Raw genomic sequence first — 16,055 nt, forward strand, 5'->3', positions numbered from 1 at the left:
CCTTACCAGCAACCTCAATCCACTGCAGGGACCTGGGACATGTTGCCCAAAACTGCCCCACTCCAGTTCCACACCCTCACCCCTAACAGCAGCTGGGAAATGCCGGCGGGTGGCGCCACCCACAGCACATGCCAGTCTAACCCCCGCAGCTACACCTAGAATGGGCTAGCTTGGCGACTTCGCCAGAGGAGTATGGAACCTACAAACTGTGTTCACAGTGATCCAGCAGGCAGGATTGCAGCTGAAGCCCCAGAAATGTTCTCTCCTTCTGCAAGAGATGGACTTCCTAGACCACATCATCAGCAGGAAGGGCGTTGTCATTGATCCAAAAAAAAATTTGGTGTGTGAGACTGGCCTGTTCTTCTGCAGTCGGCGGTTCCGGTTGCTGACTAACCATGTGTCCCATACCTGGCTCCTGAGTTTCAGCAACCTGCAGGGCACAGGTGTGAGGCGAGATGTGCCAGTGGCTGGGGAGCATGCAGACCCACACATCGCTCCCCATCCTCAGAGTGACAGGCCGGTGGAGCAGTGTCATCATACCATATCCACACAACTGGCAATCCTTGTCTACCAGCACCAGTGCAAACGGGATGCCCATCTTCCCCTGGTCCTGTGGACTTATAATGTAGCAGTGCAGGCGAGCACCAGCTGCATCCTCAACACCATCATGTTTGGCCATGAGCTGCGGACCCCAGTAGAGCTGGTGTTCAGCTCACTGCCTGAGCCAGAGCTGTTAGCAATACCGGGATCGGACTACCTGTGCTAGCTAAAGGAGACTATGCAGACCATGCGCAAGCTGGCCAAGCAACATCGGGATGCAGCCATGGCCAGCCAGAAATGAGCCAACGGCCTCCACCTGTCGGGGACAGGCCTTCCAGCCCAGGGACTCTATTTGGGTGCACCGCCTCCTAAGGAAGCAGGAGGGACTGGAGGGGCCCTGGGGAGGTCCTGGAGCGAATATCTGACATGTTGTGCTACATTGTAACTGCCAGACTCCATACCAACCCCTGGCCCACTCGGAGCATCCTTCTCCAAGACCTGGGATAAGTAACCCAAATGTAGAGACTTAGGAGGACGGTGCAGGACCAGAGACCCAGTGGCTGTGGAGGGCTTGAGGTTGTCTGGAGCACTACCAGGACTTTCTGGGGGTCCTGAGACAGGTAACCCCCTAGGAGAGGGGCAGTGTAGTGTTGGGGATACCTATCAGGCAATGCAGTGGCAAATGGAAATAATGTACATATCTGTGTGTAGTCAGCGTTTATTGTTTTGGCATTGTGTTGTACTGCAATGTCATATGTAGTATTAATGTTATGTGCCAAACGGTGGGCATTGTGTGTGGGTTTTCAGAGCAACTGGCTGACCTAAATAAATGCAATTTCTGTGCTTTTCTGCACTTCTGTGTCCAGCTCCTTATTTCTGCACGCCATGTCTGATACCCGCTCCACAGTACATTAAATTCTGCTAATACTATTGGCATGTTAGAAGAGACATGCAATACTAAAATCCTGAGCTGTTGTACAAGGGTGTAAGAAAGGGTAGTAAAACAGACCACCAATGAAATCCTACCACTGTGAAATGTTGTGTGAAATTTTAAAATGTGTTTTAAATGTAATTTTAAACTGTACCTACTTAAAGAATCTCAACATTTAAACTAGTAAAGTCATCCAGTTCTCCACCTACATTGAAGTAAACAGCCTCACTGAGGAAATGATACCTTAGCTTCAGTGTTAAAAGCAGGTCTTCACCACACACTAAGACACTGTTCACGTGAAATATATCACAGAAGAAAAAGCGAGCCAGAGAGAAAATGATTGTAGTGAAATATATTCTTGTTGGACTGCTCTTAATCATTGGACATCCTGCCATGGGTAAGAGTCAGAAAATAATTTTAACAATATGGAAACTTTTAGAATGTTAGAATGTTTAAATTCATAAGACATTCATTAAGGATGTCGTCTCTAAGGACATTTTCTTAACAATACCACATTTTATGAATGGCTGATTTTCTTGAAGAGACAGCAGTTAACAGATTTGTTTTACAAAATACCAGTACTACAAAAGCAAATGATCTGGAAAAATATCTGTAGGAAAATTATATGATTAGGCACCATATGTACAATGTATTGATGCAATGTTTGTTTAAAATGATTCATATTTCTACAGCAGTTTTCCATGTGTGGTTTAATTCAGTTCTGTGGAAATGCCTGTAAATCAATCCTTAGCCAAAAACTAATGTTACCAAATGACATCAATGAGCAGGTTGACAGTTTGTCTCTGAGATCATGAACCACAGCTGCACCTATAGTCATCACTCTGATGTTAAAAAAGAACATGGCTGCTTTAAACTGTCTTACAGTTTTTCTTGATTGCTTTGGAGCATTTCTCAAATGCAATTAACATTTGTTGAGCAACAAATGTACTCCCCACAACATAATGTCAGTTTCATAGCAGAACATCATTTCTCATTGCTTCACACAAAATTCCAAATGCTTCAGTGCATATGTACATGCAGATGGTTTTGTACAATTGTCAGTTGCTTTAATCTTGTTGGTCAAAATAATTACGCAGTTTCCCATCGTAATAATTTTACACACAAAACTATATGTAATCGTTCTGTTAGCCACCACATACAAAGAAGTTAACCTAGCTTTGAAAATAATTTAAATATATACTCCATAAATTGCAATGATACACCATTGCTTTGTTTTTGGCTCCCACAGTCCTCCTATTGTCATTTGTTTGTTCTTGTATTGCCACGTTGCTGTTTTTGTGTTACACAGTGCTGTGTGACTTTTTTTGTTTGCTATCGTATTGCATCTTTGGATCTGAAGAAGTTACATGTGCGTGCGAATGCTTTGTCTTGCCAATGAACTTTACATACAGTAATGTACGTAGAGCTTGAAATATTGAAACTGGTGTCTTTGACATGAATAAGTATCAGTTTATTAAAGAAACATGATCAGTCAGTGACAATGAGAGTGGGAACCAACTATCATTCATATAATTGTGGAGCACAGGAGCAAACTTTCATTGACACCTTGACAATATATATATAAGTATTTTGACTGTAATACTGTAGGTAAAATGATGTACTTTTCATTTGGTGGCACTGACTAGTTATTAGTGGAATTTGCTTTTGAGACATGGGCTATTTTTTTCTGGGTAAGTTACAGGCTGTTGCAGCCAATCCATAGTGTTGTGCTGTTGCATGAACTGTTTTAAGAAATGTTCTTGTAGTCTTGAGAATGTTAAGTATGTTTCATGAAATGTGCCAAAGCAATTGAGAAAAACTGTATTACTGGGTAACTAACTAGGTAATGTGATTATGACATTACATATTCTTAATCAAACAATAAAGAAAGAAATATTAAGAATGAAATATACAGTATGGAAATCAGGAAGTGACCTGGGTTTATACTGATTTATAGCACAAGAAGGTTCAAACCTGTGGTCTATATCTGCTTTAGTCTCATTCTGGAGTCTTTAATTAGGTAATTAAACAGTAGATTAATGTTTATTAACATGTTACATTGATGAACAACATTTCCTGTCTGCTTTTCTCGGTTCTGGGTTTTGCTCTGAATAATTAAGAAGTAAATAAAACAATAACCTTCAGTTTTAAGGAAGTATATGACTCAGTCTGGGAGCAGGTTTTATGCTTTTTGTAGTGTTGATACATGTCACCTTCTCCTTAAAGCTTCAGCACCAAACAAAACAATGAAGTAACTGTTTATGCAGTAGATTCTTTAAACAAATTCAAATCCAGCTCATGTCAAAACCAGAATCAGCTGCCAGTCACTTTTCCCTTTGCGTGTCTCTGCTGCTTATCTCTGTAGGAGTAATGGGGAATTTTTATCATGAGGAATACAAAGTGAATATCATTTCTTTTTGCTTCCATTCACTACTCCAGGTGTCAGTGCAGAGCTCACTGTGAACTCCAGAGTGGGAGATGATGTTACTATCCCATGTAACAATGTCATTCATTCTAACTGCTCCTCAACTACGTGGCATTATGTTCAGAAGATAAATGAGGAAATAGTACAAGTGGCTAATAATTCACACAGAAACGAGAAAATGACAATTGGGTCTGACTGCTCTCTGCACATTCATGAAGTGAGCACTGCAGATGCTGGGTCCTACACCTGTAGGCAGATGGTCAATGGAAAGCAACTTGGAAATGATGCTGTAGTTTACATGTCTGTACTCACAGGTATAAACTTTATTGTTAGATATAATTTTATTAATGTTTTTAAAATGTATTTGAAATAATTAATGCATGCTGATTAATTAAAAGTATTATTTGAGAAGAAATCCATAATTTCTTGATAAAAATATACAAGAGAAAATATTCTTCAAGGTTTGATCTACTTACCAGCTATGCCATGTGCATAAAGTCTGTTTATATTTCAGCCACTTAAAAACCCCTCCCTTGTTGAAATGTTAACATGTAAAACGTTTTGATTTAATGGCTGTACATGTGTTCCTATGATATTCTTATGAACCTGTCATTGCTCTTGTTTCTTTCTCAGTTGTTCCACCAAAAAATCTGATGCCTGGCAGCAACATGACCCTACGGTGTCTCCTGTACACCTATTATGGTCCTGGGCAGTGTAATAAACGCCCATTTAACAGTCTGACCCTGAGGTGGCTGAGTGACACAGACACTGATTTGCAGGGAGATCCCAGGTACCAGATACACACGTCCTCCTGCGACTCCAATCTGACAACTGAACTTCAGCAGACAGACAACAGCAGGAACTGGAAATGTCAGCTGACTGATAAGGGGGAAGTGAAGATCTCAAAGAGCTTCAACAGCACATTCACTGGTAGGAAATATTACACTGAAAATAATATTCAGAACGGTGGCACAGAAATGAATTAGTAACATAAAGCTGAGAATTACATTTCACCCGTCCATGATGTTAATCTACATCCAGCCCTATTAGGAGGTCCTCCAACTTATTGGGGGCTGGTGGCAGGACTGGCTCTCCATCCACTGGACTAGTGTGATACTGAGGTGTCGCCTGCCACACGGCTGCTCTCAGGTTCTCATCCCTGAGGTGGTTTGTTGTGTGGTGGGTGCAGCAACACACTGTAATCAGTGCTTGCTCCTTACCTCTCATCCATATTCTAACCAGTTACCATGGTCAGGGTAGGGGGGGCTGGAGCCTGTCCAATGCAGCATAGAGTAGAAGGCTGGGGACACCCAGGGCAGGATGGCAGTCCATCATGGGGCACAGACACAATATGGGCAGTTTAGAGACAGCAGTTACCCCAACTGCACGTATGAGACTGCATGAGGAAACCCCTGTGACACGGGGAGCTGTGGAAGCCAAAAATCTCAGACGGCCACGAATAAACGGCAGATACCTTAGGGTAGGAGACTATAATAGATCTTTTTCAACAGGGGTTCCCTACATGCAAAGAAGAATTGCCCCCCCTTCATTAATCAATATCAGGTGTTATACCTTTTCTGCAGGTGATGACCCTACATGAATTCACCAGATGTTTCTCATTAGCTCAATCCTGTGTGCCTTATTAGTTTGGCCTTTAATCTTGCTAACTTTTCAAGATTCCTTGTACAGGGCCCTTCAGTTCTGTCTTTAAAAATCCTAAAATTTCCTGCGAGGGCGTCACCTGCAGCAAGCGTACCAGCTTTAAATTGACATTGCATGGTGTTTATATGTGTCCACACCAATTAGTGATAGGTTTAACGTGGACAAATTTGTTGGTACCATTACAGTTCATTGAAACAATGTGGGCGTCTAGCTAGTGACTTCTTGTGGCTGGGGGGCTGTGGCTGCTGTCTTGTGATGCCTGGGTGTCTGCCCTAGCTGGTGGTGGTGGGTGGGAGCTTGGGCGGGTGCTGCCTGGCGGTCATGGGGCGTGGGGTGCTTGAGGTGGCAGGGGCTGGTCCTGGTCCTCTTCAGTGTGAGCTTGGGTGAGGGGTCGGGGGCTCTGGCGCCCGGGGGCCTGGCCATTTCCTCGCTAGGTGCCTCCCTGCGTGGGGGTGGCCTGTGCTTCCGCCGGGACGCCACCGGGGGGGTGGGTCGGTCCATGTCTGGGTGTCCGGCCTGCGCTTATTGGGGGTGGCATGCTTCGGGCCCAATATTAACCTATTTCAAAGATATTTTGCACGTTTAATAACGAGGTCCAGTGACAACTTTTCCGCACTATTGGAAATTTAGATTTTTTTCACCCCACCCTAATAAACACCATGCAGTGTTAATTTTACACTAGCACATTTGTTGTGTATCTTTGTTCAAATAGTATTTCATGTTCAATAAATGTGAAAATGGGAAGAAATGTTTCAATGGGATAAAAGCTGATTATGATAGATTGGAAAAACTATGTCATTTTACATAAGCACTGACTATACTATAATTGCTGTTGGTATTACTATACCTTCAGTACACTTACACATTGTTTTACCTTTAAGTATAGTGAAAAAACAGTTGAATTGAATATGATATGTATATGAAAGTAACAGTAAAACAAAAGCCTAAATGAATATGATATATATGAGGATAATAAAAAAATATTAATCCCATATTCAGTCTCCCCTTCTCAGCCAGGAGAACTATTGAGCCATTCAAGGTCAGGTCATCTACCAACACACCAGCTCAATTTCCCTTATCTTATAAATTGAAACTGTTTGAGTGGCTCACCACACAGCACAAACGAGAATGACTGTAATCCCAGCATGGTCTCATTCCCATTCCCATTGATGTTATAGGCGTATCAAGCTTCTTTAAATTTTGCTTCCCCAGAGAACATATAAAAATCCATACAAAATCTTGTTTCCATTGTACAGTATGTGATTTACTTATATCCTCATATATCTGCACAGTCACATTGTAACAGTCTCTGTTTCTTCTTGTGACAGACAGAAGTCCTACTACGGCAGGTACAGTGTTTTTGCTTTTATTACCACATATATGTTTTATTGTTAATAATATACAGTAACCTCCTGAGACCCCACCCATTAATTTATGTCGATTGTAGTGGACAATTTATTTTTGCATCTATCTTTTCACTGATGTTAGGAAACGTTTTTGTTCCTGTTGTACACTAAAGAGGACATGCTGTGAAATAAAAAATAAAAATATCCATCCATCCATCCATTATCTCCCGCTTATCCGAGGTCGGTCGTGGGGGCAGCAGTCAGTCTCAGCAGGGAAACCCAGACTTCCCTCTCCTCGGCCACTTCATCCAGCTCCTCTGGTGGAATCCCGAGGCGTTCCCAGGCCAGTCGAGAGACATAGTCCCTCCAGCGTGTCCTGGGTCTTCCCCGGGGCCTCCTCCCAGTGGGACATGCCCTCACCAGGGAGGTGTCCAGGAAGCATCCTAATCAGATGCCCGAGCCACCTCATCTGACTCCTCTCAATGCGGAGGAGCAGCGGCTCTACTCTGAGTCTCTCCTGAATTACCGAGCTCCTCACCCTATCTCTAAGGGAGAGCCTAGCCACCCTCCGCAGGAAACTCATTTCGGTCGCTTGCACCCGCAATCTCGTTCTTTCGGTCACTACCCACAGCTCGTGACCATAGGTGAGGGTAGGAACGTAGATCGACTGGTAAATCGAGAGCTTCGCCTTTTGGCTCAGCTCCTTCTTTACCATGACAGACCGATGCAGTGCCCCAGGGGTCTTAAAAATAAAAATAAATTTGAAAAAATCTAAATTGTAAGATGTTTTATTTCCTCCAAAGACAAATAACCTAAAATTGAAGGACACTTTTTTCCTTGGGTCTCAGGAGGATATATTAATATACAGTACTGTGCAAAAGTCTTAGGCAGTCCAAAGAAATGTTTAAAGCTATTTATCTGGGTAGCAAGTGTACTTTGGCTTAGAACAAAAAACACAATTTAATATTACAACATGTGCAAATTAAGAGTAACACAATAAAAACTAGTAATAATTTTTCTAAAAAGTTACTGATATCTAGTTGGACGGCTAGATGAACACCGCTTCAGTTCCCAAACCTCTCCTCAGGGGCACCTCAGCTGTTCCATGATTTTGTGAAATTTCACCAACAGCTCAATTAAATAAGTAAATAAATTGGTTTAAAAAGTCAGTGACAGATTGACTAGCTGTATGAGGTGTGCTAGTGGCCAAGTCAAAAAATACATGGCTGCACTGGACGGTCGCTGCAAATACTAGGATGATTTTAGCAGAGGTTCTGAAATGGCTAAGCTGACACACTTTGACAGGCATAATATGTTTTACACCAACACGAGGATAATCTAAACATCATTTTCTTTGCCTGCCTAAGACTTTTGCACAGTACTGTATATACTAATGAACAGTTATATAATTAAAAAGGAAGAATATTTTCTATTCAGGTGGACTGTCACGTTCGCGAACCAGCGAACCGGCAAGCAGGGGAGAGGAGCCAGGAAGCAGGGTAGAACGGGGATTTATTCAGGTAACAGGACCGGGGAAGCACTACAGCAAACATCAATGACAAGTCTGGGGAAGACTGACTCAGACGAGGACTAAATACACAAGACAAACTGAGTTTAACGTCCAACAGCTGAGAACAATCGGGCATAAACACGAGGTAATGAGGTGGGCGTGGCACACACAAGGATCGTACGGAGCTGGGCGTGACATAACCCCCCCCCCCCCAAAGGCGCGCACACCGGGCGAGCCCGAGAGGAGGCGACGGACGAGACGGGGGGCAGGAGCTGAAAAACAAAAGCAAGACATCAACGGGGAACCGGGAACAAGACAGAAACACTGAACAGGAACCAGGACCAGAAAAAAGACAAGACCTGACAAAGGACAGGGAACGCAGACAGGCAGACGGAAAAGGGTGACACGGAGGGAGCACCCACAGGCGACACGAAGGGGCCAGGAGTGAACGGAGGAGGAACAGAGGGACGAGGAGCAGAAACAGGCGGGACGAAGGGAGGAGGAGCAGACAGGGGAGACCAGACAGGAACGGAAGGGGGAAAAAGGGGAGCCCGAGGGAGCCCAGGCGGGCGACGGGGAGCGGCCGGAGGGGCCACAGGTGAGAGGGAGGAGGGAGCAGGAGGGGACCACACAGAGGCCAAGGGAACAGGATGAGGGAGAGACGGAGGGGACACGGAGGGAGCAGGAGGGAACACCGGCGGAGGCAGGCAGAAGGGGGAAGCCAGAGCAGGCAGAGGGGAAGCCGGAGCCGGCGAAGTAGGGGGGCCCGGAGGCAGCCAACACGGAGCTGGAGGTGAGGCCGAGGACCGGCACCGAGGAACCAGGGGGGGACCCGGTGGAGACCGCCGACCCCGAGCCGGAGGACCCGCAGGCAGCCACCGAGCCACAGCCAGGGGCCGAACGGGCGAGCCAGGGTCCCGCCCACCCTGGCCCGACGCCTGTGTCCCCATCCCTTTTGAGAAACTGAAAGGCGGGGTTCTGGGGGGTGTCGGCCTCGCCGGGGCAAGAGCGAGGGAGTCATCAGGAAGGCCCCCGAGGGGTCCCACTCCAGGTCCTCTTCCTCACAGGAAAAAGGAGCTGGGTGCTGGTTGTCCGGGACCTCCTCGGGGACTGGGACTAGTGCTGGGGGGACAGGAGTCTCTTTTCCTTGGGAGGTGGCCAGTGAGGACGTGGGTGGGGTGGCTGCCGGTGGTGCCGCCTCATCCACGGACAAGCAGGGCAGGACGGGCGGGACCGACGTGGTGGCCTCACAGCCGGGGCACCCCGGACGTGAGGCCACCAGGGGGCACCTCGGACGTGGGGCCGTAGCAGGCGCCTCGGGCAGAGCGGCGACGGCAGCTGCGGCAGGGGCCGCGGGCGTGGCCGCAGGCGGCGCAGCCGGAGCCGCGGGCTGGACGGGCAGGACAGGAGAGCCGGGCTAGACGGGCAGGACCGGAGAGCCGGGCTGGACGGCCAGGTCAGAAGAGCCGGGCTGGATGGCCAGGTCAGAAGAGCCGGGCTGGACGGGCAGGTCAGAAGAGCCGGGCTCTGCCAACACGTGGCCAGCAGGGGGTGCCTCGGCGGGCGCCGCCGACATGTGGCCAGCAGAGGGCGCCGCAGCAGGCAGTGCCGCGGGCAGAGCGGCGTCAGCTGCAGGGACTGCAGGCAAATATTAAAACAGCGTCACTTGTTTGTGACTTCAGCTGGTCCATATTATTGTTTATTAACCAGTTCATACATTTTATGAGGTACTGATTAGCCAAACAAGTTAGGCTAGCGGTCAAGTTCAACAAATATATGATTATACTGGATTGCAGGGTTCTGGGGCCATTTCTAGAATGCATTCATCAAGTCCAATCCAAATCAGGAATTGGAACTGGAGTCGGGATTGGAAAAAAAAACTATGGGGAACAGAATTGGAATTGAATTTGAAGTTTGAGATTGAAATTCCAACTCTAGGTCCATTTCCTGACTTGGATTGGAATTGATCAATGCATTCCGTAATGGCCCCAACCATGCTGGATTGCATGAGTCATGACTAGAGGTTTTGAAATGGACCTAAAATCATGCCTTAAGGAAACAAACTTAAACATGACAGACCAACATGGCATTCCTCAACACTGATGTTAATGCCTGGTAAATAAATTAAATAAATTGGTCGGCTGTCACCCAATAGGCCATGAGGGGATAATGCCTAAATATAACACGAAATGATTTCTGTGGAAAGTAAAAGGGGCATTAGGGTAAACCTGATCACATTTATGATCACATAATGAAAGTGCATACCATGAACAGCCAGTTTTTAGCACCATTATCTCGAGATAACACGATAACAAATCTTGTGTTCTTGAGATAGTGAGATAATCTAGCAGCGTGGCAGCATAAGATGCAAAAAGGTACTTGTAGCTTATATACAGTTTAAATTGATATCTAAGGGTTGCTTTACATGTCTGCCATTGTGTAAATGGAACAGTGTTAAGAATGCAGCACATTTAATGAGTAGAATAAACCCTCAAGGATTCAGACCATTTTTTAGATTTGAAGATTTGAAGGTGTTTATATAAAGGTCTGTTGATATCAGATTTCAGTATTTTTATTATCAGATCATCCACACATGTATACATGATGTCATAGCATTTTCTAGGACCATGGTGCAACTTAGAGACAGGACATGACATGCACACTTAATTTCAACATTAAATACTGGGATGCACGCATTGACTAACCCAGTTACAGTGCATATACGAGCAGCACTGCATATGGCATGACTGCCCTGCAGCATCACAATGTTTATTATTGTAATTATTCAGAGACAATTATCTCATTATCTCAGGATAACGGCATTAAAAATATAATTGCAAGCATGGCCGTTCTCGGCTTCAGTACAGTGCAGTTTTAGTATACACTATACACTATAATTTCACATTTAGTGTGCAGAATAGAGTCAGTCATTATGATTATGGTTATATACACACAGCAAAACACAGCAATGTTACACATCTACAGCTGAATGTATCCTGTTCTGCACTCTCTCAGTATCTCCAATCTTCTCCTGGCAGGTATTGTGTCTGGAGTTGCTGTGTTTGGAGCTGTGTGTGTGGCTGTTGTTGTCATGGTGATAATCAAGAGGCGAGCAGGTGAGACACAGTACGGCTGACCAGACTGACTCTCTCTTAATGAAATCCAATATTTGGTTCTACTAGTGGAATTCGAAGAATACACAGTAGAGTTATCCATCGACTTATGTCCAGGTTATGTTCTGGGAGTGAGGATGTAAGTCAATCTTGGCACATCTCTATGGACGTAAATTAATGACACAAGTAGTTGATGCAAAAAACCACAACGTAAACTAATCAAATAAAAACGCATTGCATTTAATAATGCTTGAATATTTGGGGGCTGTAATTTAATGTGAATGCACATCTAAACAATATTTCAGTTATTGTTATTATTAGTCAAATATTATTAGTCGTTAGTCATTATTAGTAAAATAATCAATGAAAAAATATTCGACTACCACAATTCAGTTCTAAAACATACAGTTTATAAAGTTCATTTTTATAATTTAATCACCTGAATTCAATTCATTTACTTTTGCCTCAAAATAAATTTCAAGACATCAAATTCAGTTGGAAACACTGAACGTGTTTTAATGCCATCTTCATAATTCAAGGGGTAATATTCAGTCCTTTTATTTTCGCTTTACAAAATTTCAGTGGTTTAAAATATAAAATTTAACCTTCAACATCCAGGACTCGCAGGATGAGCAGTTATGTGCTGATAAAGGTCTTGTATAGATCCGGAGTCAACAGTGAGCTTGTGATAAGTAAGCCTACAAGTTCTGTCACACTGGTGGACAGAACGGTAGATTTTCCTTGATTGTATCATTGCGGATATGACTGAACGGTGTGTGTGAGTGTGTGTTTAGTTTCTTTTGTCCTCACTCCCTGCCTCCCCCTTAAGAATGACGGCCGCAGTGCGAAAAGGATGCGTCAGCTGGTCTGGTTCTTGACTGTGGGTGCAATGTAGGTGCAAAGGGACCTACTGACGATCAACCCGAATAAAGGGACAAATTGGGATTTCCTTTAGGGTGTTTTATCATTCATATGTTTTTTTGTTCTATTTTCAATTAAATATGGGTTAATCATTGCATGATTCTTTGCAGAATCTTTGCATTCTGTTTTTATTTACATTTTACACAGTTCGCAACTTTTTTGGAAAAAGGACTGTATAGTCAAAATTTAGTCTTTTTGTCCTTTAACTGATTATATATAACTGTATCAGTCCTGTAACTGATTACAGTCTTTATAATATATTTTAACTTATTATCTTCCTATATTTTAGGGAATCAAAAAGACACCAGTCTCAGCAAGGTCAGTAGAGTGATATTTATTCAGTTTTTAAATTCCTGATTATTTAAATTATATCTCATAACTGACTGCTGTTTCTTTGTAAGCAGACTCATGATTCAGAGACCTACGCTACGATCGACTACCTGACATCCCAGCAGGAAGAGAAGGAGAAACCAGAAACTTACATTTTTAGTGAATACGCCACCATAACTGAACACACACTTAAACACTAAAGCCATTAACTGATCTAAGGACTGAACACAGTCATCTCAATCTAGACACGAAACAAGTGACGCTGTTTTAATATTTGGTATTTTTACTTAAGTACTGTTTCATTCAGTGAGCCTGGAACCTAAACCTTATGTCTAATCAGAAGTCATTATATAAATGGATATTCATTCATTTTTTAATTTTGGAGAAATATTTTTTTGATTTATATAAGTAACAATATTACAAATATCAAAAGCATAGGAAGCTTTGGCTACATATAAAACGGAACTTGCTGTCTAACCTTCATAGCCTGCAGGCTTTCTGCATTAACACAGCTTTAAGTAGCACTAGTTTATACCACAGCACTGCCCAGTTCTCGAATATGAAGGGTGTTGATTAATTTTCTATAACCTGTCGGAATACAGTTTGTATTTAGTGCAACAACTACATATGTATGTACATAGTATTGTTAATTGAGTTTAAATGTATACTGAGTCATCTGTAGATGGTAATGTTAATTGTAGTGAAGGTTGTTTAAATTAAGTGTGATGCAAATATTCTCTTGGTTTAAAAAAAAAAAACAAACTGATTGCTGTAAAAAGGTATGTCAGGCTGCAGCCATGTTAAGTAAAGAGAAGCTATGAATAAGAAGCAAAGACTGCGTGCACTTTATTTCTGTATGGATTTATGAAGCTTTTCCCAATATTTTATGGGCCCAGGCAAAAATCTGATACAGTAAATAAGTGAATGATACAGCGACAGTGTCACGCCCACACGGGCGGGACCAAACACCTGCAAACGTTTAACAACTAATTGCTCCACTACTTAAGCCGGCTACGTTGCAAAACCAATGCAAAGTATTATTGCCATTTCTAATGCGCCATACCGAGAATTTTCTTTGTCTCTTGTCTTCCCTACTCACCCTGCCTGCCCCGTCCTGCCCTGCTTCCCCGTCGATCCTGTTCCTCCCATCCTGTCGTCACCCGGTCTCGTACGTCCCTCCGTGTAGGACTGATGTCCCCAGTGACCGATTTGTAAGGGATGAAACTTTCCCTAATTATGCAGGTTTGTCACTTGGCTACACTGGGCACCAGATATAAGAAACAGCTCACAACAGAAGTACGGAAATAAGCATTTATTATTAGAATTCCACAGTTCAGTGTCCCTACCCCATGAAGGAAGGAAAGCGCCAGGCAACACTGCAACCCCCACACAATGCTCTAACACAGCAATCTCTAAAACATTTTAGAATATTTCACATTCACTAAAACACACTGTTAGAATTCACACGTGTATAAATAAAAAGGCCTGGACAGCTCACATCCGTAACCAGGGTCAGGAATACAAATTAACATGTGGTTCCTCCTAAAACAAATACACAAACAAAAGAAAAAAATCAATTCACATTAAACAATCTTATTTATATTAACTAGTCAGGGGAAAACATCGCAATCCCCGGAAAACACATAAACCAATAACCCCACTTAATTCTAGCAGGAACCACAAACCTTTCCCGTGGCGCCTGGAGTCCACGCCGCTGCCACCGCATGCCGACTTGCGCCGCTAGCTTCCTAACCCGGTACGCCCCGCCAGTACTCGCCTTATATCACAACAATGCAGTAATCTCCCCACGATACGCTCCTTCACATATGACAGCTGCAGCGTGGATTCCAAGCACCACCGAGCATAGGGAGGCCTCCCCGCTCTTCTATCGCTGGTATTTTATAGCCTCCATACTTCCGCCTCACAGGTGTTTCCTATGAAACCTTACCTGTCACCCTGAAAATCCCCGCCTACATCCAACCCCTCTTTTTTTTAAATGGGGCCTCACATTTACTCAATCACATCCTTTATTCCCGATACCTCTGGGGCACCAACCCTCGTGTCACTCGTGAAGACCGCCACACAGGCAATTGCCTCTGTCCCTCTGCTGATCCCTGGGGTGGGGGAGAATTATGTTCTTGCTCCGAGGGACACGAGGCCCCTGGAGTACCTCCATACCCCATAACCCAAGGGTAGGCCCACCAATCCTTCCAGCCGCTGGTCACTGCTGGCCTCTCGACTGCCGTTTCTCCTGCTACAGTGGTAGGATCTGGCTCTTTAAACCTACAGGGGCTCAACAGATTTCGGTGCAACACTCGCTCTTCTCCACTACCAGACAATTTCACCACATACACTGGTAATTCCACATTAGGTTGTGACACAACAACATAGGGTTTGTCCTCCCACCTGTTCCTTAATTTCCCTGGTCCCTGGGCCCGCTTGTTCAAAACCAGGACTCTCTGTCCCGGTAGCAAAGGTTCTGCTTTTACCTTTCGGTCAAAACCCCTTTTCTGCATCGCACTTGATTTTTGATCTTGATGCTGAGCATGGGTATAAGCAGCCACTAACCTCTTGTGATGTTGGTACACCCAGCTGTTCACCGTCCCTGAAAAACTGTCTCCACCACCTACCAACATGTCAAAAGGTAACTTAGCATGACGTCCAAACGTTAAGAAATAGGGGCTATAACCTGTAGAGGAATGAGGTGTGTTATTATAAGCCTGCACTAACTCAGGCATATACTTATCCCATTCCTCTTTCTGGACTTCTGCAAGTGTCCCCAACATATCCAATAATGTCCGATTAAACCGCTCACATTGTCCATTCCCTGAGGGATGATATGGGGTCGTGTGAGTCTTCTTAATCCCATACAACTCACAGAGTTCCCTAATAACCCCTGCTTCAAAATTTGGACCCTGGTCAGAGTGCAATTGATCAAACCCCCCAAATGGCTGAATAAAATGTGTCCATAAAGCCTGTGCCGTTGTCACAGCCGTCTGGTCCAAGGTGGTCACTGCAACTGCATAACGTGTAAAGTGGTCCACTATGACTAACACATTACACATTCCACTTCTTGATGCCTCCAGGGTCAAAAAGTCCACAGACACCATCTGAAGAGGATACCTTGATTTGATTGGGACCAACGGGGCACATACTTTGGTGGTTGGCGTCTTTCGTAAACAACATCGTTCACATTTTTGACAATACTCTTTCAGTTGGTTATACATCCCTGGCCAAAAAAATCGTCTCCATGCAACTCCACCAACCTTCTCCACAG

At 44.2% G+C, this 16,055-nt stretch overlaps 1 protein-coding gene across 2 annotated transcripts; it reads left to right on the plus strand.

Moving 5' to 3' along the window:
- Positions 1 to 1,760: 1,760 nt before the first annotated feature.
- LOC111850667 (uncharacterized) lies at positions 1,761 to 13,588 on the plus strand. 2 transcript variants are annotated; one of them, XM_072702748.1, is made up of 8 exons: positions 1,761 to 1,868; positions 3,911 to 4,210; positions 4,530 to 4,686; positions 6,887 to 6,907; positions 8,342 to 8,424; positions 11,453 to 11,530; positions 12,738 to 12,766; positions 12,853 to 13,588. In XM_072702748.1, the coding sequence occupies exons 1-8, from the start codon at positions 1,808 to 1,810 to the stop codon at positions 12,976 to 12,978; spliced, it is 855 nt and encodes a 284-aa protein (XP_072558849.1). In that variant the 5' UTR covers positions 1,761 to 1,807; the 3' UTR covers positions 12,979 to 13,588. The 2 variants fall into 2 exon arrangements, with proteins under 2 accessions (XP_072558849.1, XP_072558848.1); XM_072702747.1 differs by lacking the exon at positions 8,342 to 8,424 and having other exon boundaries at positions 4,530 to 4,826.
- Positions 13,589 to 16,055: the final 2,467 nt, after the last annotated feature.

The sequence above is a fragment of the Paramormyrops kingsleyae genome, chromosome 19, assembly GCF_048594095.1.
Source record: "Paramormyrops kingsleyae isolate MSU_618 chromosome 19, PKINGS_0.4, whole genome shotgun sequence".
Lineage (NCBI taxonomy): Eukaryota > Metazoa > Chordata > Actinopteri > Osteoglossiformes > Mormyridae > Paramormyrops > Paramormyrops kingsleyae.

Coding starts and splice junctions, on each gene's coding strand:
- LOC111850667 (XM_072702747.1), top strand. CDS start 1,808: ATGATTGTAGTGAAATATATTCTTGTTGGACTGCTCTTAATCATTGGA. Junction 1,869..3,910: donor CATTGGACATCCTGCCATGG/GTAAGAGTCAGA, acceptor TCACTACTCCAG/GTGTCAGTGCAGAGCTCACT. Junction 4,827..6,886: donor CTTCAACAGCACATTCACTG/GTAGGAAATATT, acceptor TTCTTGTGACAG/ACAGAAGTCCTACTACGGCA.